The sequence below is a fragment of the Octopus bimaculoides genome, chromosome 10 (genome assembly GCF_001194135.2).
Source record: "Octopus bimaculoides isolate UCB-OBI-ISO-001 chromosome 10, ASM119413v2, whole genome shotgun sequence".
Classification (NCBI taxonomy): Eukaryota; Metazoa; Mollusca; class Cephalopoda; order Octopoda; family Octopodidae; genus Octopus; species Octopus bimaculoides.
Window position 1 is genome coordinate 14,996,698 of NC_068990.1, and position 23,817 is coordinate 15,020,514.

General features: G+C 31.6%; 1 protein-coding gene across 1 annotated transcript in view; it reads left to right on the top strand.

Moving 5' to 3' along the window:
* LOC106875008 (uncharacterized) overlaps positions 1 to 23,817 on the top strand; it is a 196,187-nt gene that overhangs the window by 101,511 nt on the left and 70,859 nt on the right. Inside the window, exons 93-121 of the mRNA XM_052971235.1 lie at positions 301 to 354; positions 1,025 to 1,069; positions 1,160 to 1,425; positions 1,859 to 1,994; positions 2,640 to 2,693; positions 2,860 to 2,904; positions 3,017 to 3,282; positions 3,642 to 3,777; positions 5,666 to 5,737; positions 5,907 to 5,951; positions 6,383 to 6,633; positions 8,253 to 8,403; positions 8,726 to 8,758; positions 10,259 to 10,509; positions 11,325 to 11,475; positions 12,510 to 12,542; positions 13,656 to 13,906; positions 14,692 to 14,842; positions 15,092 to 15,124; positions 15,964 to 16,214; positions 16,714 to 16,864; positions 17,056 to 17,088; positions 18,765 to 19,015; positions 19,389 to 19,539; positions 20,222 to 20,254; positions 20,494 to 20,744; positions 21,936 to 22,086; positions 22,563 to 22,595; positions 23,091 to 23,363. Of these exons, the coding sequence (XP_052827195.1) occupies positions 301 to 354; positions 1,025 to 1,069; positions 1,160 to 1,425; positions 1,859 to 1,994; positions 2,640 to 2,693; positions 2,860 to 2,904; positions 3,017 to 3,282; positions 3,642 to 3,777; positions 5,666 to 5,737; positions 5,907 to 5,951; positions 6,383 to 6,633; positions 8,253 to 8,403; positions 8,726 to 8,758; positions 10,259 to 10,509; positions 11,325 to 11,475; positions 12,510 to 12,542; positions 13,656 to 13,906; positions 14,692 to 14,842; positions 15,092 to 15,124; positions 15,964 to 16,214; positions 16,714 to 16,864; positions 17,056 to 17,088; positions 18,765 to 19,015; positions 19,389 to 19,539; positions 20,222 to 20,254; positions 20,494 to 20,744; positions 21,936 to 22,086; positions 22,563 to 22,595; positions 23,091 to 23,363 (4,002 nt within the window). The remainder of the gene's footprint in view (positions 1 to 300; positions 355 to 1,024; positions 1,070 to 1,159; positions 1,426 to 1,858; positions 1,995 to 2,639; positions 2,694 to 2,859; positions 2,905 to 3,016; positions 3,283 to 3,641; positions 3,778 to 5,665; positions 5,738 to 5,906; positions 5,952 to 6,382; positions 6,634 to 8,252; positions 8,404 to 8,725; positions 8,759 to 10,258; positions 10,510 to 11,324; positions 11,476 to 12,509; positions 12,543 to 13,655; positions 13,907 to 14,691; positions 14,843 to 15,091; positions 15,125 to 15,963; positions 16,215 to 16,713; positions 16,865 to 17,055; positions 17,089 to 18,764; positions 19,016 to 19,388; positions 19,540 to 20,221; positions 20,255 to 20,493; positions 20,745 to 21,935; positions 22,087 to 22,562; positions 22,596 to 23,090; positions 23,364 to 23,817) is intronic.

Consider the following 23,817-nt stretch of genomic DNA (forward strand, 5'->3'; position numbering starts at 1 on the left):
ATATATATATATATATGTATGTATGTATATATATATGTATGTATTCGCACACATACAACATTCTTCTTTCAGTTTCTGTCTTCCAAATTCATTCTCACAGCTTTGGTTGGCCCAGAGCTACAGTAGAAAGCTCTTGCTTAATGTACCACATAGTGAGCCTGAACCTGCAACTGTGCGGTTGAGAAGCAAACTTCTTACCACACAGCCATTAGTTACTTTTATTAGTGATATGATGTTTATGTGTTTTCACTGTTTCTCTTTGATAATACACTTGTTAGTATATTTTCTTTCTTCTTATAGCAACAACACCACCACCGACAACAACAATTCCTACAACTACACCTCTGCTAACAAGTATGTAAAAATATTCATTACAATTATCTAAAGTCAAGTAAATAAAGTGGCTTTTGTAATATATAATTTTTTGTCAAAATTTTGAAAAACTTTCTTAACTAATATATCAATATTGATAGAATTCTACTTTAAGCATGACATACAACCCCTTGTAAATTCTTTATTTTTTGGAATTTTCAGAAAGTTTTTGCGAATTTGTGTTCTACACTGAAAATTCATAGGATTATGCAAAAAAACAAAAACAAAAACAAAACTTTGAGTGTGTGATTTAAGGGCTATTTAACTGTTAATTTTAGCACTTCACACGACCACATCATACCCTTCTCGTTTGTTTGTCAGTCTGATATATTGATGTTTTTCAATGTTTCTCCCCATATACACATTTAATGATTTATTGCTGGGATTTTAAGCCTAAAATTCAGACTATCCATATTTTAAACTATGATTTTTTTTTTTAAATCCAAAAATTAAAAAAAAAAAAATTATTTCATAGTCATGTGAATTCCCACATATCTAGAAAAAAATCCATAAAGATTTTCTGAAAATTCCAAAAAATAAAATAATTATATGGAGTTATATGGCATGCTTAAACCAGAATTCCGCCTGTATATTTATGAACTCTATATATGATGGATGATATATGAAAATTTTTCTTTCACTTATATTTTAGCCACTCCTATTCCAACAACAACACAACAAATAACAACTCAAACAGGTAAAGTCTTTCTCTTTCATAGAAATATTACCGTTCTTGGAAATTGTAATAATACTCATGAATATTTTATTCATTGATATTGCTCTTTAGAATCCTGGTGTGTATTCAATGATGGTTTGGAAGATCCCTCGTTAATAAGGGCCTGGAACATTAAATTGTCAAGCAATGATGAAAATCCAGATGTTATTCGGCCTGGTTTCGAAGGTTGGAAACCTACTGTCAGTGATAAGAAACACACAGTAACGATGTTTGTTGGTGATGCTTTAAGATATGGTGCATCTATTCATCTCTTACGATCTAGAGGTGTTGCAAAGTTTGATGTTATTCTCAGTGGTGGAGAGAATAAGAGATTCAAGGTAACTTTCAATGAATTTAATTTATTTTGAAAATATCACAGTAAACACTTAAACGAAGCAGATGAAAGAATTATGCCACATTTATATGTATTTATTTGCCATTTTAGAATACTTAATATAAAGTAATTGTTATACAAATACTTAATATAATGGAAAGCTATCTAAATCTTATTGCACTAAATTCAGACATAATTTGTCATTCTATTTTAATCTTTTTCCCAGTTATAGCAAGAGTAATCAAAATGATAAAATCTCTGGAAAGTGAAGTGATCAGAAAAGGTTATTACCTTGATTTTAGCAGAATAATTAAAATATTTTACGAACATGAGTGTATGACATAGGGAAAATATTTCACTTTGTGAATTGCATTGTGTTTTACTATGAAATATTTTTCATTCAATGCTATTTTTATCTAATTTTCTCATTTATCAAGAATAATGCAAAGAATGACATTGTCAAAATTCCATTTGGTACAACATCGAACACAGTGAAAATCCACTTTAAAGCTGTTTCACCAAATCGCAGAATGTTAATCACAGTATCTGTTGAAGGTTGTTTTGAATCTGAGTGTGAGTATGAAATGATTCTTTGATCATAAATTTCTTATTGAAATCTCTTACATTTTGCAATATTTACACACCAATAAAGCATTCCACACACATTATTATGAATTATAAATTAATGAAAATATAACATGAACATAATATGTTATAAATGAATTAAATATAATATTTACAGATTATTACAATTATTGCTTATCATCACTACTCTTTGCTTAATCATTCATAATTAATGATTATGATATTTGTTGACATTGAATTTGAAAGTAATTTTATAAAAATATTTTGATAATATCAACCTACAATTAAATGCAATCTTTCAAGCATCGTGCATAAAAATATTTCTTTCAACTCTGAGATAATAGTATTGTAAATAACAGAAAGTTGGTTTTATTCTTTTGTTTCCATTATATAGTTTACACTGTTGAGTGATATATGCATTTAACATAATGTTCTTTTTATGTTTCAAAAAATCAAAACAGATAGAGATATCTAATTTTAGGGAATTTATCAAACTTTAGACTATTCTAAATCTCCAGATGTTGTTGAAATTATGACTACATCAGATACACAGTTTATGTTTTCATTCCTTCTATTAAAAAAACAAAACCACACAGCACTTATCATCATAACATTTTTTCTTTGTTCTTATAGCAACAACACCAGTACCAACAACAACAATTCCTACAACAACACCACTGCCAACAAGTAAGTGAAAAGATTAATTTATAAATATTCAAAGAAATAAAGTGTAATAAAATGTTTATGCAATATATATTATTTTTGTTAAAATGTTAAAACAATATTTGATAAGATAATAAATTTATAAACTCTATGTGATGGTATAGGAATTTTCTTTTCATTTAAATTTTAGCCACACCTATTCCCACAACAACACAACAAATAACAACACAAACAGGTAAACTAATTCTCTTTCATTGAAATTTTAGCAATGTTGAAAATTGTAATAATACTCTTAATAATAATGGTGTTTTGTTGATTGCATTTTATTCATTGATATTATTTTCTAGAATCCTGGTGTGTATTCAACGATGGTTTGGAAGATACCTCATTAATAAGGGCTTGGAACATTAAATTATCAAGCAATGATGAAAATCCAGATGTTATTCGGCCTGGTTTCAAAGGCTGGAAACCTACTGTCAGTGATAAGAAACACACAGTAACGATGTTTGTTGGTGATGCTTTAAGATATGGTGCATCTATTCATCTATTACGATCTAGAGGTGTTGCTAAGTTTGATGTTATTCTCAGTGGTGGAGAGAATAAGAGATTCAAGGCAAGTTTTAATGAGTTTTTTTAGATATTGTAGTAAGATGATTAGATATTGATGATTACAGTAAGATGATTAGATATTGGTGTAATATAATTTATATTGGCACTATCTCCACCATCCTCATTCAGGCATTCAAACAACTCTTTTATGGGAACATATTAGCAAAGTTACCTGTTTATGGGATATATTTTTGTCTTGTTTAGATTGAAAGTTTCCTGTCAATCATCTCATCACATATGAGACATATTCATACTAGGCACACACTATTTCATGAACGATGATTTTGTAAAAATTAATCTGCATATTTTCTTGAGGTTTTCAGAAGCTACTTCATTATTTTTTTTCCATCCTTGTGTATTTAGAATAATGCAAAGAATGACATTGTCAAAATTCCATTTGGTACAACATCAACCACTGTGAAAATCCACTTTAAAGCTGTTTCACCAAATCGCAGAATGTTAATCACAGTATCTTTTGAAGGATGTTTTGAATCTGAATGTGAGTATGAAACGGTTCCAATTATTGTAACTTATAACATTTTGTACAAATCCTGTGATTCTTTATCATATTCAGTCATCTGTAGATTGTTAGATGCAAAGCAACAATAATTATTACATTTATGTATTTGTTTTGCAAGAATCCTGGTGTGAAATCTTGTTGAAACAGATATTGTTATATTTGGCAAAAAAAGAAGAAAAAAAATGACCATCTTGAAATATAACAAAAATAATTATGAAATGATTAAACCAGAATATTTTAGAAAATAATGCAATCATCGTGTGTCCTCATGAATATGTTTGTAATTACTGATTAATTAATGGATATATTTTTGGATGACATTAGGTTTGAAAATAATTTTATAAATATTTCTTAATAACAAGAACTGAATTAATGGCATTTCTTCTGCCTTTATGATCTGAGTGAAAGTACATGGTTTAGTGGTTAGCATATTTGGCTCACATCATGAGCTCGATACCTAGTGGTGCATTGTGTCCTTGAGCAAAACACTTTATTTCATGTTGCTCCAATCCACTCTGCTAGCAAAAATGAGTTGTACCAGTATTTCAAAAAGTCAACCTTGTAACATTCTGTGTTACACAGAATCTCCCTGAAAACTATGTTATGAATATGCATATCTGTGGAGTGCTCAGCCACTTACACGTTAATTTCATAAGCAGACTGTTCTGTTGATTGAATCAGCTGGAAACCTTAACCCTTGTCATCATAAACTATAGTGTCAAAAGAAAAAAAAAAAAATTGAAGACAATTTGAGTTCAAATTCCACTGAGATTGATTTGCTCATTATCCTTTCAGGGTTGATAAAATAAGTACCAGTTGAATACTAGGGTCAATGTAATCAACATACCTCCCCCCCCCCAATTCTATAGGAATTACTATTATTCTATTGCTTATTTTGTACAGATTATAAGATGCTTAAATGATGTATTCTTATAATATTCAGGGTGTCCACAAAGTCTGGATACATGGGGATTAACACATACTTTAAGAAATTATTATTTCTTATATTTAATTGTTTATGTTATGATTTTATTTACTCCATGTACCTAGACCTTGTGGACACTCTGTAGTGTTCTGTTTGTATTTCGCAGAAACCAAGAATTTAAAGAAATAAAATATTTCATTAATTTAGCTTATGTGAAATGTCCAGAGTTATATAGTCTTCTATCATTTTACTAGTTTAAGTGGTGAGCTGGCAGAACCATTAGGATGCTGGGCAGAGTACTTAGCAGCTTTTCATCCAGCTTCATGTTCTGAGTTCAAATTCTACCAAGATTGATTTTGTCTTTCATCCTTTTGAGGTCAATGAAATAATTACCAGTTGAGCACTGGAGGCTGATGTAATCAAATTCCCCCTCCCCTCAAAAACTGCTAACTTTGTACCAAACTTTGAAGCCATTGTTTTACTAGTTTTAGTCACTGGACAGCAGCCATGCTGGAGCAGTATTCTTGAGTGCTTTATTTAATCATATCGGCCCCAGTAGTTATTTTCGTTTGGTATAAATTTTATGGAACTACTATTTATTGAACTGCTAATATACTGTTTTGTCAAAACAAGACTGAATTCAACTCTAACACACACACGCACACAATGATTTCCTCATAGCTCTTGTCTAAAAATTCCTTTTCACCAGACATTGGTCATTCCAATGCTATTGTAGAAGCTACTTGTGTAGCATGATATATAGTGAGATTCAACCATATGGTTGCAAGGCAAACTTTTTAATCAGAGAGCTATGTCTGTACTAATTGTAGTTGCAATTATTTCTATAATTGCTTTTGTGTTTTCGTTCTTTCCATTTTGTGAAGTGAATTATAAAGAATATTGTAAGAATAGTATTAAATTAACATCTCTTTGTTTCCATAGCAACAACACCAGTTCCAACCACAACAATTCCAACAACAACAATGCTTCCTACAACTACACCTCTACCGACAAGTACGTATAAGAAGTCATTGTTTAATATTTATTAAATTCAGTAAAAAGACGTTCTCAATGGATTGTAGTTGATAATATATTTACAAATAATATTTTGTGAAATAATACATGTACATTTGTGAACTTTCTGATAATTTATTACATTTCTTTGTCTTCATTTTCGTTTTAGCCACACCTATTCCAACAACAACGATGCCACCAACAACACAAACAGGTAAATTATTTCAAAATTCTAGAAAGACATCCCATGCTGGCACCACATAGAAAAGTACCCTTGCTGGCACCACAAAAAAAGGCACTTGTGCCAGCACCGTGTAAAAGTCTACCTGTGCTGGTGTCACATAAAATCATCCATGCTGGCACAGCATAATGCAATAAATACTGGAGTGGCATAAATTACTAAAAACTTTTAAAAGAAGAGCCAGAGATCACTGTCACTCCATGACTGAAACTAGTACAAAGCGAAAATATACAACTATGTATGAAGCATACATGCATGTGTGCGTTTGTGTGTATGCATGTGTTTGTATGCATGTGTGTGTATGCACGGGTGTTTGTGTGTGTGTATGCATGTGTCAAGTGTTAGATAGAATATTTGGCCTTAATAGGGTGAATAACTAATGTTTTCTTCATCTCTTAATCTAGAGTCCTGGTGTGTGATGAATGATGGTTTAGCTGATGCTTCATTGATAAGAAGTTGGAACATTAAGACTTCAAGCAATCAAGAACATGTAAATTCCATCAGACCAGGTGGAAAAGGTTGGAAACCTGATGTCAGTGACAAAAAACGTACTGTAACAATTTTTGTTGGAGATGCTTTAAGATATGGTGCAACAATAAGATTACCCCGTGCCAAATATGTGGAGAAGTTTGATGTGATACTCTCTGATGGAAAGGTAAATTATACTCGTTTCAAGAAATATTTTGATCTTTATATTATATAAGTATATTGGTTATAATTATATAAATTTATTGATTAATTAATATATCATTCAACTACAGTAGTAGTTGAATAGTATTCTTAAAGCTGTAATTTACTCACACACAATATCTTCAGAGTTTTGTCAGTAATTCATCTCTATATCTCTTACAAAATATTCTCAGCATGTGTTTTAATTAAATTCTAAACAATTGATAATTAATTTAAGACTAGTTTCATAAAATATTATATCTTTTTTATTTGTTGATAGTAGACTCTTGCACACAACAAAAGGTTCCTCTGGAATCTTTGCTTTAAAACTCCTCTAATTATAGGTAAGTATAGGTAAAATCAGAAATCTAAAATCATTTACATTGATTTCAGATTTTGGCAAAAGGCCAAACAACTGGTACTTATTTTATTGACCCCCAAAATGGATGAAGGGCAAAGTTGACCTTAGTGGAATTTGAACTCAGGGCATAAAGATGGAAAAAATGCTGCCAAGCATTTTACCTGGCATGCTAATGATTCTGCCTGCTTACCACCTAATAATTATTATAAATAACACCATATAAACAGAGTTATTAGCGAATATTATAGCCTTCTAAATGCTCAGTAATATATTTATGTTTAAAATGCCCTAATTTAGTGCAGTCAGACTTCTATTTTTCGTTATTTTCACTCTGTAACACCAGCCCTCATTACCAGCAAAATCATTAAACCATTTCACATCTGCTCTAACCTCCACTTCAAAAATTGTTTCATCAGTACTACTAAATTTTGGTTTCTTTGACCTACAATCCAAGCTTTCATCTTTTCCACTTCAATCTAACTTTTTTGTGCAAAACTTCTACTTTGATTTTATTATTTGCTGAATTTGATACTTTGGTTTTCCACCAATCACATACCATTCACTCAATTAGATATCTAAAATGCTTTGAAGCTACTCCAGAGCTATTTTCCTTGGTAAATTTTATTTGTTGTAACTTATAACCAATATGTGAAAGCATATCTTTTTTGTGACTACATTATAAGAGAGGTGATGGAAATCTAGAATAACCAACAACAGAGTCTACCAATTAAACAAATAATGTAGTGTAAGCCAGACCATTTTATGAAGTAAATAAATCTAACTTCTGTTCAGCTATAAATAGATTTTTGTAATGTTAATTTGGATTTTTAAAAATGTTACACTGTAAGTTTAGTTTGATGGTGGTGTCTTGCCTCAAATATTACTGGCTTCAAACTAATGAAACACAATGGAATTGGTGTGGAACAGTAACCCTTTAGCATTCAGGTTACTCTGTCAAATGTAATGAATGTTTATTCACAATCATCATCATCATCATTGTTAAACATCACATTGTCGTCTAAAAGGCAGAAGTTATTCTTCTAAGACTTACTCTACAGCACCTGGCATATTTTGTATCTGAACCTGTCTAGACATGTTAAAAATAAATGTACAAATTTTCATTCCTGATCTCACTATAGATGATGCAAATAACAATCTTTTAAGTGTTTCATCAGTATATTGGTGTGTTGTAGGGTAAATTTCTAAAATAGACAATGCTAACTGCGTGATACCTTTTTCTGCAGAATACCAAAAATATACGAAATAATGAACCTGATGCTATTATCAAGATACCGTATGGTACCACAGTCAACAGTGTAAAATTACGATTTCACTCTGTAAAACCAGATTGCCGGATTGTTGTAACGGTATCAATTCTTGGATGTTTTGAATCACGTGAGTATAAATATTCTTTCCATACATATATATCAATCCAGTTTTGTTATATGCAATCATATTTATGAAAACTGATATTTTATATTATATCCTATTTGATATTTATTTTTAAAAACATTGTTAAATAAATTGTAATGCTTTTTTTTTAAGGGAGAATATACACCTTAAAATATGAAAAATAAAAGACGGATAAAAAAGGGGTGGGGGCAAAGCAGCGGAAGATGGAGGGGTAGAGATGATAGCAAAACTGTGTAACATGCAACAGAATACTTTATAATTGTTTATATACAAGGAGTCTAATTATTTTTTGTTGTCTCTTTAGAGTCTACAACAGAAGCAGCAACAACAGCTACAGGTATGACATTTAGAACTCCCACTATTGCAATATAAGCATGATTTTGTTTTAAACATTATCTTGTATTACATAGAAATAAGTAATCACATATCAAAATAGGCAGCATTGTTTGTTATATTCTATGAGTAATATTAATCAAATACCTTGAGTTGATTAAAGGAATGAAACACATGCTGGCATCAACGTCTTTGTGTCCACTTTCCCATGGTTTTATGGGTCAGAAGGAATTTGTTGAGACATATTATGGCAATGATGCTTTTAATGTTGCCAACCTTCAGTTGTTTCTAAGCAAGGGAATATATTGCCCCATACCAGAACATATTTTTATGGAAGATTGGAAGTGAAGGACACCACTCGTAAGACAGTGACACTTGTTTACAACTATCATGATGTCAAGGCAAGGAGTCACAAACACACACACACACACACACATTCATGCATATATACATATATGACTCCACTCACAAGGCTTTTGTTGGCCTGGGGCTTTAGTAGATGGTGCTTACTCAAGGTGCCACACAGTGGTACTGAACACAAAGCCACATGGCTGGGAAGCAAACTCCTTCATTTCATTAAGAATACATTGGTGAAGGCAGCCAGCTGGCAGAACTGTTAGCATGCTGGACAAAATGCCACAAAATATTTTGTCTGTCTTCACATTCTGAGTTCAAATTCTACTGAGGTTGACTTTGCATTTCATTCTTTTAGGGGTTGATAAAATAAGTCCCAGTCAAGCACTGGAGCTGATGTAATCAAATGGCCACTCCCATAAAATTTCAGAGTTTGTGCCCATAGTAGAAAGGAGAATGAAGATATTGGTTACATTTTTAACTTCCTTACATTCTCTTTTTCCATTGCTTTTACATTTTTCTCATTTGTTATTCCTTTTTCACTCTATCCCTGTTTATTTAGATATCACTGTATTTTTTTTTTTGACTCTTAGTTAGGAGGGAAGGCAGTATCCCTGACACTTTGTAGGACTTCTGTGATTGGTTAAAGGAAGAGAGGAGGTTATCCTTAAACTGGAAACTGGGCCCAGATGCTTGCAATATCATGGACTCTGCTAAAGGCACCCAAGGTTCTGGTTGGAGATTTTGAAACAAATGAGAGGTTAAGTTTACCAATCATGTTTGGCTGTGGCAGGATCTAAACTCAGAAGGCAAAAAACCCAGAACAAACACTGCAAGGCATCTAGTCAGGTGCTTTTTTAGATCCACCAATCCATCACTTTGGATTAATACATTTTTATCCATCTTGAAAGGATGAAGAGCAAAATTAATCTTGGCAAGATGCAAACTAAGAACACAGAAGGTTGGGCTAAACTCCATGAAGACATTTTCTTTAATGTTTAGATAACTCGACAAATTTGCCTGATGTGTGTGTGTGTGGGGGGGTCTGTGTCTGTGTCTGTGTGTGTGTGTGTTGTCAGATAAAAAGTTAATTTTATAGTGTGACCTTAGCTGATTGAATAAATGTTGTTTTCTTCATCTCATAATGCAGAATCCTGGTGTGTGATGAATGATGGTTTAGCTGATGCTTCATTGATAAGAAGTTGGGACATTAAGACTTCAAGCAATCAAGAACATGTAAATTCCATCAGACCAGGTGGAAAAGGTTGGAAACCTGATGTCAGTGACAAAAAACGTACTGTAACAATTTTTGTTGGAGATGCTTTAAGATATGGAGCAACAATAAGATTACCCCGTGCCAAATATGTGGAGAAGTTTGATGTGATACTCAGTGATGGACAGGTAAATTATATTCTTATTATAGAGATATTTCATTATTTTACTCCAGTTAAACAATTATTATTAACATATCAGCTGATATAAGGCATGTGGTCTTGTGGCTAGGGTATTGCACTAAAAATTGCCAGAATAGGAGTTCAGTTCTTCGATTTGGGTAGTGTGTTATGTTCTTGAGCAAAACACTTCATTTCACATTGCTCTAGGACTATGTATGATGAACTGGCATGCCAAAGAATAGACCCAACATTTCCTCTGTGCATCATAAAAGGCAACTAAAAGAGATTGAGGCATGACTTGCACTGCAATCTCGTAAAACCCTCACCAGCAACGACTACCCAAGCAGACCCCTCTACCACCATCACCATGGGTTAGAAAGTTGTCACCTGAGTAGTACAAAGATGTCATCTGCCAGGAGTATGGAATCATCAACTGATGGTGGATGCAGCAATAGGCAGTTACACTGCATACTACTACTACTACTACTACTACTACTACTACTACTACTACTACTACTACTACTACTACTACTACTACTACTACTACTTCTATCAACTGATGTAAAGAAATGTTTGATGAAAATGTGTTTGATAAAAAAAAAAGAACAGTAATAGTACAAACTTCTGGTCAGGGTTTCCGTTGCTTCTAATCACACTCCCAGCCTTGCATCTAAATTTTCTATAGAACTACAATTGCTTACCATGTGTTACCTTTCTGTAATATGTACTGTAATCATCTAGAGGAGTTTTGTGTCATTGTTTCATTAGTATATCAGTGGTCTGTTGAAATGTAAATTGATTGTGTAGTTTCTTTTTCTATAGACTACCAAACAAATACGAAACAATAATCCTGATGCTATTATCAAGATACCTTTTGGTACCACAGTCAACAATGTAAAATTACGATTTCACTCTGTTAAACCAGAATGCCAGATAGCTGTAACAGTATCAATTCTTGGATGTTTTGTATCACGTAAGTGTGACTTAAGCTGTCATATAGAGATTTTAGTAGAATTTGGCTGGGTGCAATCAGATTCATGACAACTGATCTTCTTTAATAAAATTGTTAAACTTAATGTGATATAAAAAAAATATCTTGCAACAATATATTATATAATTATTAATCAAGCTGACAGAATTGTTATCCTGCAGTGAGCATTTCATCTGTCTTTACATTCAGAATTCATATTTCATCAAGGTCAAAGGCAGCAAGCTGGCTGAATCATTAGCATGCCCGGCAAAATGCTTAGCAGCATTGTGTCTGCTGTTACGTTCTGAGTTCAAATTCCGCCAAGGTCGACTTTGCCTTTCATCCTTTCAGGGTCGATAAATTAAGTACTAGTTATGCACTGGGGTCTATGTAATTGACTTAATCCCTTTGTCTGTCCTTGTTTGTCCCCTCTATGTTTAGCCCCTTGTGGGGCAATAAAGAAATAAGAATCATTAGCTGTATTTCTCCCATTGCTACATTCTGAGTTCAAATTCCACCAAGGTCAACTTTGCCTTTCATCCTTTGTGGGGGGGGGAGCAATAAATTAAGTACCAGTTGTGTACCGGTGTCAATCTAATCAACTGGCCCCTCCCCCCAAATTTCAGGCCTTGTGTCTGTAGTAGAAAGGATATTTCATCAAGGTCAGCTTTGCCTTTCGTCCTTTTGGGGTCAATAAAATAAGTACTAATTTAATACTGGGGGTCAATGTAACTGACTTACTCCCCACCTCCCTGTAACTGCTCACCTTGTACCAAAATCTAAAATCAATATTTATTAATCTGAAGGTAACAAGCTGGCAGAACTGTTAGCATACTGGGGAAAATGCTTAGTGGTATTTCATCCATGCTTATGTTCTGAGTTCAAATTCTACTAGGGCGACTTTGACTTTCGTCCTTTCAGGGTTGTTAAAAGAAGTACTAGTTGAGTACGGGGGTTGGTGAAATTGCTGGTCTTGTGCCAAAATTTTAAATCAATATTTATTATAATCTGATTTTTCTTGAATTTCTTCCCTCTAGAATCTACAACTGAAGCAGCAACAACAGCAACAGGTAAATAGCTTATAATCTCCACAATTTTACTGTAACTTCAGTTTCACAGTTTCAGATTACTTAGAGATAACAGAGTGGATAGTGTTTGAATAATAATAATAATAATAGTAATAATAATAATAATAATAGAAACCTCTTGTTTATGAGAGAATTAAAATATATTAGGTGCAGGCATGGCTTCCACACCACATGGTTCTGGATTCAGTCCCACTGTGTGACACCTTGGGCAATTGTCTTCTTCTTCTACAGCCTTGGGCCAACCAAAATCTTTTGAGGGAATATGGTAGATGGAAAGTGAAAGAAGCCCATTGTGTGTGTGCATATATATATACATGTGTGTGTGTGTATCTGTGTGTGTGTGTGTTACTGTATCTTTGTCTTAACATCATATGATAGTTGTAACCATGTGTTACTGTCATGCAAGCATGGAAAAGTAGATGTGAAAACAATGATAATAACGATACTGTTCTATATTATAGCATAATGATTAACAGTGCGGGCTACTAACCCCAAGGCTCCGAGTTCAATTGCAGGCAGTACCTTGAATAAATAATAATAATAATAACATCAGCAAAAAAATACCTTAGGAATGAGAACCTAGGGTTGGGTTCAAAATTCCACCAGGACACCTGATGAGGGCTGGAGAGTAAATCAGCCAAAACGTTGTTGTAACTACAAACAAGATGAGGACACATATCCGTCCAATGTAAATAATGTAAATAATGTATGATGATAACAATGATGACAATGATTAGAAATATTCTTTTGAATATGACTAAATTAATAATGTCTTCATTCATGTGATTATGAAGATGTTACAGAGAAATAGTTTTAGTGAAGAAATCTATTTTTAGTAAATTCCTTCCATCAGGAATATATAGTTGTTATTTGTACCATCCTTATATTATTTCTTACTGTTATAGCTTATGTCATCTTGCATTGTTACCCCTTTTTTTCTGTCCTGTCCCCATTTGGTTTTTAATTGTTTGTGAATGTTTAAGTGTTGAAATGTTTGTGAATTTCTGTAAATTTAGAGTTGAAAGAATTTATTTTCAGTATTTTTGCTTTAACCAATTGAATAAATAATGTTGTTTTCTTCATCTTTTAATACAGAATCCTGGTGTGTGATGAATGATGGTTTAGCTGATGCTTCATTGATAAGAAGTTGGGACATTAAGACTTCAAGCAATCAAGAACATGTAAATTCCATCAGACCAGGTGGAAAAGGCTGGAAACCTGATGCCAGTGACACTAAACGTACTGTAACAATTTTTGTTGGAGATGCTTTAAGATATGGAGCAACAATAAGATTACCCCGTGCCAAATATGTGGAGAAGTTTGATGTGATACTCAGTGATGGAAAGGTAAATTAGATCCTGATTTCTAATAATTATGGTATTAAACATTTGTCATTTTTGTAGAGTTGCTGTAGAATAGTTCAGTTTCAAAAGAGGGGAGAATGCAGTATTATCTGGCATCACAAAATTGAAGTAGCCTTCTTTGTTTTTAGTGATATAAATTTCAACCTTGCTTTCACCTTTTCTTCTGGCTGGTAGCAAACAACAAGGTATGTTTCATTAAATGATGAATAAAATGTGAGAAAGGTAAACCAATCTTAACATATATTGACATCTTCAAAGCCTGCAATGGGCACAAGAAGATAGATAGCTGATTTTATAATTCATTAACAAGAAGAAATTAAACCAGAGTTAGTATTTTAATTTATTAAATTAATTTATACTAAAACATCTGATGTAAATATGTTTACTTAAAAAATTAATTGCATAAAACTGTATTTGTTTCTTCTGCATGACAAATTTTTTAAATTGTATAAATCTAGATTCATATCCTTGTACATGTATATTTTCATGTTATGATGTATACTGAAGTGTATCTATTCATCCACTTCAGAAAATGTTTAATGAAATGGCTTTGATAAATAATTAAGCTTTCATTAACAATAACTTTCAGTCAAAGATTCTTCTTTTCTTATCATTGATTTGTATTTCTGTAACTATCCTTGTGTGTGAGTTTTCCCTTTCTGTAATATTTACAATAATTATCAAGAAAATTCTTCTTTAACTGTTTGTGGTTCTAAAGTAAATTTCTAAAATATTCAATGTTAACAATCCTATATCTCTTTCTACAGAATACCAAACACATTCGGAACAACAAACCTGATGCTATTATCAAAATACCTTTTGGTACCACTGTCAACAGTATAAAAATACGATTTCACTCTGTTAAACCAGATTGCCATATAGTAGTAACAGTATCAATTCTTGGATGTTTTGAATCACGTAAGTGCAACGAAACATTTCCAAAATATTTAATAATATATTATTTAACAAAATATTATTTAACAATATATTATTTCTGTGTGCAATCATATTTATGATAAATGATATAGTCTATTCTGTACAATGAAGAACATACTATCTAATCCTATTTAAGAAAATTCTAAATTTATGCTTGATAGAAAATAACATGGTAAAATATGGTTGTTTTTAAGCATGAGATCTAATTGTAGTTTTATGCCTTCTCTCTAGAATCTACAACAGAAGCAGTAACAACAGCTACAGGTACGTAGTTTAGAGTTTCAACAATTGCAATATAAAGACAGATCTGGATTAAAAAGTAATTTGCATTTTGATGTATCTTGGGAGGGTCATTAGATGAATAATAAGCACACATGCACTGGTTTTAATTAATTTCTTTTATTATTATTAGTCAATTTTCTTTTATTACTGTTAGTCAATTTAACTATTTAACCAATTAATTAATTGATTCTTTGATTAATCATTAATTAACTGAACAATTAATCAAACAGTCGATTAGTTAATCAGTTAAATAGTTAACCAATTGACAAATAAATAATGAAGAAGTGAATACAACCAGTGTATGTGTTTACCATTGGCATAATGACCCTCCTTGAGATACAGCAAAATATGTTTCAACATATGAGTTCACATTAAAAATTTTGCAAACTAGATAAAAATTTAAAAAATAATAACTTAAAATTGTATGGAAATATAGACTGTGATTCTTTACGTTATAGGTTAAGAATAATATTTACCAAATATTTTGGGGTTCATTAGAGGATTTAAAATAATTTCTTATAAACATCTAAATCATTTTTGATTCTCAGTCATGTGGCAATAGGATGTTACAGGAAATGCAAACTTGTATTTTAAGCAAATATATTCCATTTTGAACATATTGGTTCCTTTGATTTTTAATTTTCCTTATTCTTTCATTTTGTCATTCCTAATAAGTGTGTGTTTGTTTAGCTATTATTTAGATGATCCTGTGTTTGTGTATGTGAGAATGTGTGAAGAAAGTGTGAGATAAAAACAAGCTATGTTTCACATAGTGGCATTCACTAATGAAATAATGTTGTTTCCTTCATCTCTTCATACAGAATCCTGGTGTGTGATGAATGATGGCTTAGCTGATGCTTCGTTGATAAGAAGTTGGAACATTAAGACTTCAAGCAATCAAGAACATGTAAATTCCATCAGACCAGGTGGAAAAGGCTGGAAACCTGATCTCAGTGACACTAAACGTACTGTAACAATTTTTGTTGGAGATGCTTTAAGATATGGTGCAACAATAAGATTACCCCGTGCCAAATATGTGGAGAAGTTTGATGTGATACTCTCTGATGGACAGGTAAATTAATATCCTCTTCGAAAATGTTTTATCATTTTAAACCAATCAGATGTTATGTTATGTATTGGAAGTAAATGTGTTTGTTGTATTAAAAGATGATTATTATTAAATGTCGTTGCTTTATCTAGTTATTACTATTTTTTAGTTGTAGCAATATACACCCATATACACACTTGTATATAATCATATGCTATGGTGCATATTCTAATTGCATGATTACATGGCTAATTATTTATGTTGACTTGTCATCCATTTATACACTTCAAAATATTTACTGCAAAAACTTTGTCAAATAATTCTTTCTTTCATTAAAATTAATGTTCAATGAGAGATTTCTCTTTTGTTCTATTCATCAATTATCAATGATCTCTTTTATATCAGTTTTGTCTTCCTGAAATGCCTGCAATATGAATCCTTTGAAGTCATTTCTCTCACATGTTTACAGTTAATGTAATTTTCTGAAACAGACACTATCAATTATGCCTATATGTCTTTACAGAATACCAAGCATATACGAAACAACAAGCCTGACTCTATTATCAAGATACCTTTTGGTACCACAGTCAATAGTATAAAACTACGGTTTTACTCTGTTAAACCAGATTGTCAGATAGCTGTAACAGTATCAATTCTTGGATGTTTTGAATCACGTAAGTGCAATTGTAGTGTTCAATACAGTTTTACTTTATGAAATTGCATTTGTAACAGCTGCTATTATATACTATATACTGTTTAAAAAATGCTTATGTAATGCAAGGTAAAATTGTTACAACTTGCAATAGAGTATTGTGTATTTGTTAATATGTAAGGAATCTAATTTTCTTTAATATCTTCCTTCTAGAATCTACAACTGAAGCAGCAACAACAGCAACAGGTATGTAGTTTTGCATTTACACAATTGCTATATAAACACATGTCTTTTTTATATACATAATTGTAGAAGAAAACACACAGCACTTTATTTGTGTTAAATTTTTGCCAGAAGGGCAGCTTGGAGGAGGGGGATTAAGTCAATTACATTGACCCAAGTGCATAACTGGTACTTATTTAATTGATCCTGAAAGGACGAAAGGCAATGTCGACCTTGGTGGAATTTGAACTCAGAACATAACAATGGGTGAAATATCACTAAGCATTTTGTCTGGCATGTTAACGATTCTGCCAGCACGCCACCTTATATGCTAAGAATAATACATACCAAATGACTTTAGTTCATTATAGTATTAAAAATACCATGGAATTCTTTTTTAAATACAACTTTGATAAATGCAGCAGTGAACATTAAGGATTTTTCATTAATTGATTGGTACATTTTCATCCAGTTAGTGGTATGAATCACTTTTGCTGACAAACAAGCTTGCTATGTCACTTTTGATCAACCAATGTTACTTCTTCATCTTGATATGTGTTTTTCCTCTTAAGCATCTTAGGACAAGTATTTTAGATTGTACTGCTGTCTATATAAATTAGCCATTTTGGCTTGTTGCGGGTATGAATGCCCAGAATGTACTAAATACTGAATCATAGCTCTTAAGTATCCATTTTCATTTTTTGCTAAATAAAATCAACATCTTTTGCTGTCATTTGAATAAGGTTTGCATTTCTGTAAAGCCTTCATTTGATGTCATTGTCTGCAGTCTTTTCCTCCAGCTACCATATATAGTTGGCTAGTATGGTGACGTTTTGCTTCTTGAAGGTCCTTAAGGATGTTGTGTGATTCTAGAGACTATTTATATGTTTGTATTGAATTTTGGAAGAGTTGCTTTCCTAATAAAAGCACACACTAACTCTATTTCATATTTTATTATTAATCAGCTAGTTAACTAATAAATCATATGACTAAAGATCGTTTCACCAATCATTTAATCAATCAAATAGTTGGTTTCTATTTATTGCTATTCATGACCCCATCGATGACTTGTCTTTGATCCAGCTTTGTCACAATTTATCAATGTGGGATATAATGGCTTTTATTTCAGCACTTATAGTTTTTTGGAATGAACATTTTATTTGGATAAGTGTTTTATGCATTTGTGTTTTGGTTGGTTAATGTCTGTATGTATGTGTATATTTGCCTGTGTGCTGCTTATACCTGTGTGTTGGTGTTTTGATATTTTTAAATACAAAAGTAATATATATTTGTATATGTGTGTATAGGATGTTGTTTGAGGGCACATTGTCTGCTCATATTGAAGTTCACTTGGAGCAACCAAGAGATACATTATTAACTTTCTTGTTTCTAAACATAAAACAACTGAAGAAAAGTCCATGTATATTATTCTTGAGAGATATTTTACCAAGATTTCATTGACTGAAATTAATTCTCCACATTTTACATGAGTACATATTATACAGGAAAAAACGACATACAGGTAGCAGCCTTTTCCCAGATACATAATCTCTGGTATTATTTCATTTTCTTGCTGTTTCTCTCCTTTTAATTATATCCTTGTTTATCTATTTTTTTATATATCTTTGAATATGTGTGTATATTTACATAGGTTTGTAATCTTGAACAAATAACGTTATATACTTCATCTCTCCATACAGAGTCCTGGTGTGTGATGAATGATGGCTTAGCTGATGCTTCATTGATAAGAAGTTGGGACATTAAGACTTCAAGCAATCAAGAACATGTAAATTCCATCAGACCAGGTGGAAAAGGCTGGAAACCTGATGCCAGTGACACTAAACGTACTGTAACAATTTTTGTTGGAGATGCTTTAAGATATGGTGCAACAATAAGATTACCCCGTGCCAAATATGTGGAGAAATTTGATGTGATACTCAGTGATGGAAAGGTAAAGTAATATACTACTTTATAATAATCATTATTTTAAATTAATTAATCATTTGTAATTTTTATATTGTTTATGTGAAATAAATATGTTCGATATAATTAAAAGTATTAATAGATTGCTTTGCCTTATTTTTCATATGAACTTTTCACACAGTATTTATCCACAGATATTTATGTATAATCAAATGCTATAATATATATTATCAGTGATTCTCTCCTTACTACACTCAACAATTATCTCTTGTTTGTCAACTCTTGAACATCAGTTTTACCTTTCTGTAGTATCATCGATCATTACCTGGAAATGTCTCTTATATAATTTTACATTAGTATAGTGCTGTTTTATTGTGTCATAAGATATATACCTTTTGCAGAATACCAAGCATATACGAAACAACAAACCTGATGCTATTATCAAGATACCTTTTGGTACCACAGTAAGCAGTGTAAAATTACGATTTCACTCTGTTAAACCAGATTGCCGGATAGCTGTAACAGTATCAATTCTTGGATGTTTTGTATCACGTAAGTTTGATAGCAATTTTCAGTACAGTATTATTATATAAAACCACATTTGTAATAGAAATTCTATCCTATATACTAATTAATCCTATTCATCAAAGTAATTAAATCATAAGAATGAAAGTGATTGATTGGTAAAACTAGTTTTACTTAACAAAAGCAAAATTAATAAGTCAATAAAATTGGTGTTTGTAGAAAGGAAGGATTCCCAGTCTGTTTAAGAGGCTAATATTAATAAAAGTTTGGCACAATGCCAGTAATTTCAGGAAAGAGGTAAGTTGATTATATTAACCCTAGTGTTCAACTATTACTTATTTTATCAATCCCGAAAGGATGAAGAGCAAAGTTGATCTTAGTAGAATTTGAACTCAGAACGATACTGCCGAGCTCACCACCTTATCAATATCACTAATATCAATAATGAATGACAATTGTCTATTTATATTTGCTTGTGGAGGTAGAGACTATAAAAATACAAAGAACCAAGAGTATATTTCCTTTGCTTTAAGACTCTAAGTTGGAAACATGAGAAAATAGCTTTAATAGTAAAAGCTTCAGTGCAATTTTTAAATTATTGAAATAAAACATGCAATATCAAACTATATATAATTGTTTTTATGAATTGAGTAACTTTGTAAATATAATTTAATTTGTTTTGTTTTGTTTTTTAATATTTTCTCCCTAGAATCGACAACTGAAGCAGCAACAACAGCTACAGGTATGTGATTAAAAATATTTCATAATTGCAAAATAAATCTGCTTGATTCTCATGCAGAGAGCACACCTGGATTATTTGAGCAAGTTTCTTTATTTAATTATGTCCATGTTTATGTGTATATGAGTGTGCATGCCTGTGTGCACATAAATGTGAGTTTAAAATGTAAGATAAGAAAAATATGTTTTATATTCTAGGCTTAAATAATCAAACAAAACTACTTTCTTCATCTCTTCATACAGAATCCTGGTGTGTGATGAATGATGGCTTAGCTGATGCCTCATTGATAAGAAGTTGGGACATTAAGACTTCAAGCAATCAAGAACATGTAAATTCCATCAGACCTGGTGGAAAAGGATGGAAACCTGACGTCAGTGACAAAAAACGTACTGTAACAATTTTTGTTGGAGATGCTTTAAGATATGGTGCAACAATAAGATTACCCCGTGCCAAATATGTGGAGAAATTTGAAGTGATACTCTCTGATGGACAGGTAAATTATATTCTTATTATAGAGATATTTCATTATTTTAAATTAAGTAATCATTTGTTATTTTTATATTGTTTTTGTGAAGTAAATATGATTAATGTATAAATAAAAATAAGAGATTGTATTGTCTTATTTTGCTCATCACCCTTTCACACAGGATTTTGTGTGTGTGTGTATACAAATGCGTATATATAGTCAAATGCTATAATATATATTCTAATTGAGTTATTATATAGCTATGATTAGTTATTCACATTCAGTTTTCATTCCATTATACATTTCTAAGTAGTTAATACTTATTATTAATATTATTATTATTAGTATTATTATTATTATTATTATTATTATCATTATTATTATTATTATTATTATTATTATTATCATTATTATTATTATCATTATTATTATTATTATTATTATTATTATTATTATTATTATGGCTTGGCTGGGTTCCAACCTAGGCTGCAGCAACAAAGCCTGCCTGTCATACTTCTCAGTCCAATATTGCTGCCTCAAGGTCCTGGATACAGTTGTCACTGTGTGACGATGTTTTCCTCTTCTTACATCACCATGAATTGGGTTCCACAAGACCAATTTAGATGTTTCCAGTTCAGAGCAGTGCATGCAGTAACTAGATAGTCGCAGCTGTCTTTGCCTGATCTTCTCGCTAACTTTTGGCAGATCTCCATAAAGGTATTCATTTGTCATATGTTGCTAGGGCAATTGGTAACATTCTTGAGTAGCAGCCATCTAGCCCATTTGATAATTTGTTTGTCAGTGTCCATGTTTCACTACTGTGTATGAGCACTGATTCAACAGTTGCAATCAACAGCTTGATTTTAATTTGCCTGGGTAATTTGGAGTTGCAGACCTTACTTACTTAGTGACAGGCTGTCCATGCTTGTGCCATCCTGTGCTTCTGAACTGCTCACCCAATCACCTAAGTTAGTTTTCAACAACACTCAATTTTGAACTGCTCAAAGCAAACAGTTCACAAACACATAACTAATCATGATCAGTCGCTTGTTATATGCATAAATGATCTCTTGTGTAACAACTCCTTTACATCAGATTTATCTTTCTTTAGTATTCACAATAATTACATGTAAATGCTCACTTTATAGTTTTACACTATTATATTGGCATGTTTTATTATAAATATGTAATATTAACTAACCTATATGTCTTTTACAGAATTCCAAGCATATGCGAAACATTAAACCTGATGCTATTATCAAGATACCTTTCGGCACCACAGTCAACAGTGTAAAATTACGATTTCACTCTGTTAAACCAGATTGCCAAATAGCTGTAACAGTATCAATTCTTGGATGTTTTGAATCACGTGAGTATGATCGTAGTTATATAAAACCATATTTATTACAAATGATATTATATATCAAGTACTATTTAATTTTATCCATCAAAATATTCAAATTATAAGCATTAATGTGAATGGTAAAATTAAACTTACTTTGCAAAAGTAAAACAAATGATCCAATCAAAATAGAGCTTCTGTAAATAAAGGGTTTACTGGCATCAATCGTGGGTTGTAACTGTTAATTTATATTTCTTGGTGGACCTAGAAATAATAAAAACAAGAAAAACTTTGCCTTAATAACTATACAAACTATACTATAACTTTGATTTGGAACCATGAGAAAATGGTTTTAACAGAAAAATAGTTTTGATATATTTTTTAAATTATTAAATTTAAACATGCAACGGCACACTATATACAATTGTTTCTATGCTTTGAATATAAATTTTTAAAATTTGATTTAATTTTAATACAGTTGTTCTTTAATATCTTCCCCTCAGAATCTACAACTGAAGCAGCAACAACAGCTACAGGTATGTAGTTTAAAAAGTTCACATCTACAAAATAATATGTTTGTTTCTCATGCTGTGAGGGGACCAGCATGTCAAAGAATAGACCCAACATTTCCTCTGTGTGTCATAAAAAGTAACTAGAAGAGGTTGAGGTAGGATTTGTACTCTGACCTAATAAAACCTTCACCAGCAATGACTATCCAAACAAACCCAGGGTTTGTTGCCTGAGTGGTATGAAGGAGTCATCTGCCAGGAATAGGGAGTCACCAGCAAATGGTGGATACAACGATGTACTGTTACAGTGCATGGTCCCATAGCCCTAATACTACTCATGCAAAAGGTACACTTAGGTTATTTCTCCAAAAACTGTTATTTCAATATATCCATGTTTAAGTATATATGTGAATGTATATATGCGTGTGTACATGCAAGTGTAAAATGAAAGATAAAATAAACATTATCTTTGGCCTTAACTGATTGAACAAATAATGGTGTTTCTTTCATCTCTTAATACAGAATCCTGGTGTGTGATGAATGATGGTTTAGCTGATGCTTCATTGATAAGAAGTTGGGACATTAAGACTTCAAGCAATCAAGAACATGTAAATTCCATCAGACCAGGTGGAAAAGGCTGGAAACCTGATGTCAGTGACAAAAAACGTACTGTAACAATTTTTGTTGGAGATGCTTTAAGATATGGTGCAACAGTAAGATTACCTCGTGCCAAATATGTGGAGAAGTTTGATGTGATACTCTCTGATGGACAGGTAAATTGTAAACTAATTTATAGTAATGTTTATTATTCTAGATTAAGAAATCATTTGTAATTTCAATTTTGCTGCTTTTTGATGAAAACGTGTTATATATAAATAAATGTAATAACAGTTTGATTGCATTACCTTATTTTGCACATTGCCTTTTCATACAAGATATACATATACATGCATATATATATATGACATACGTACATACATACCTACATATATGCATACATACATCATCATCATCGCTATGCATGCCTGGAAGACAGACACTGAACAATGATGATAATGATGATAAAGTATGTATATATATATACATATATATATATATATATATATACATATATATATATATACATGCATACACACATATATATATAGACAAATGGTTGGCACCAGAATTTTAGTAATTACTTCTTTCATTAAAAATAACTAATCAGTAATTTCCCTCTAGCCTGTACTTATCAATTATTTCTTGTGTG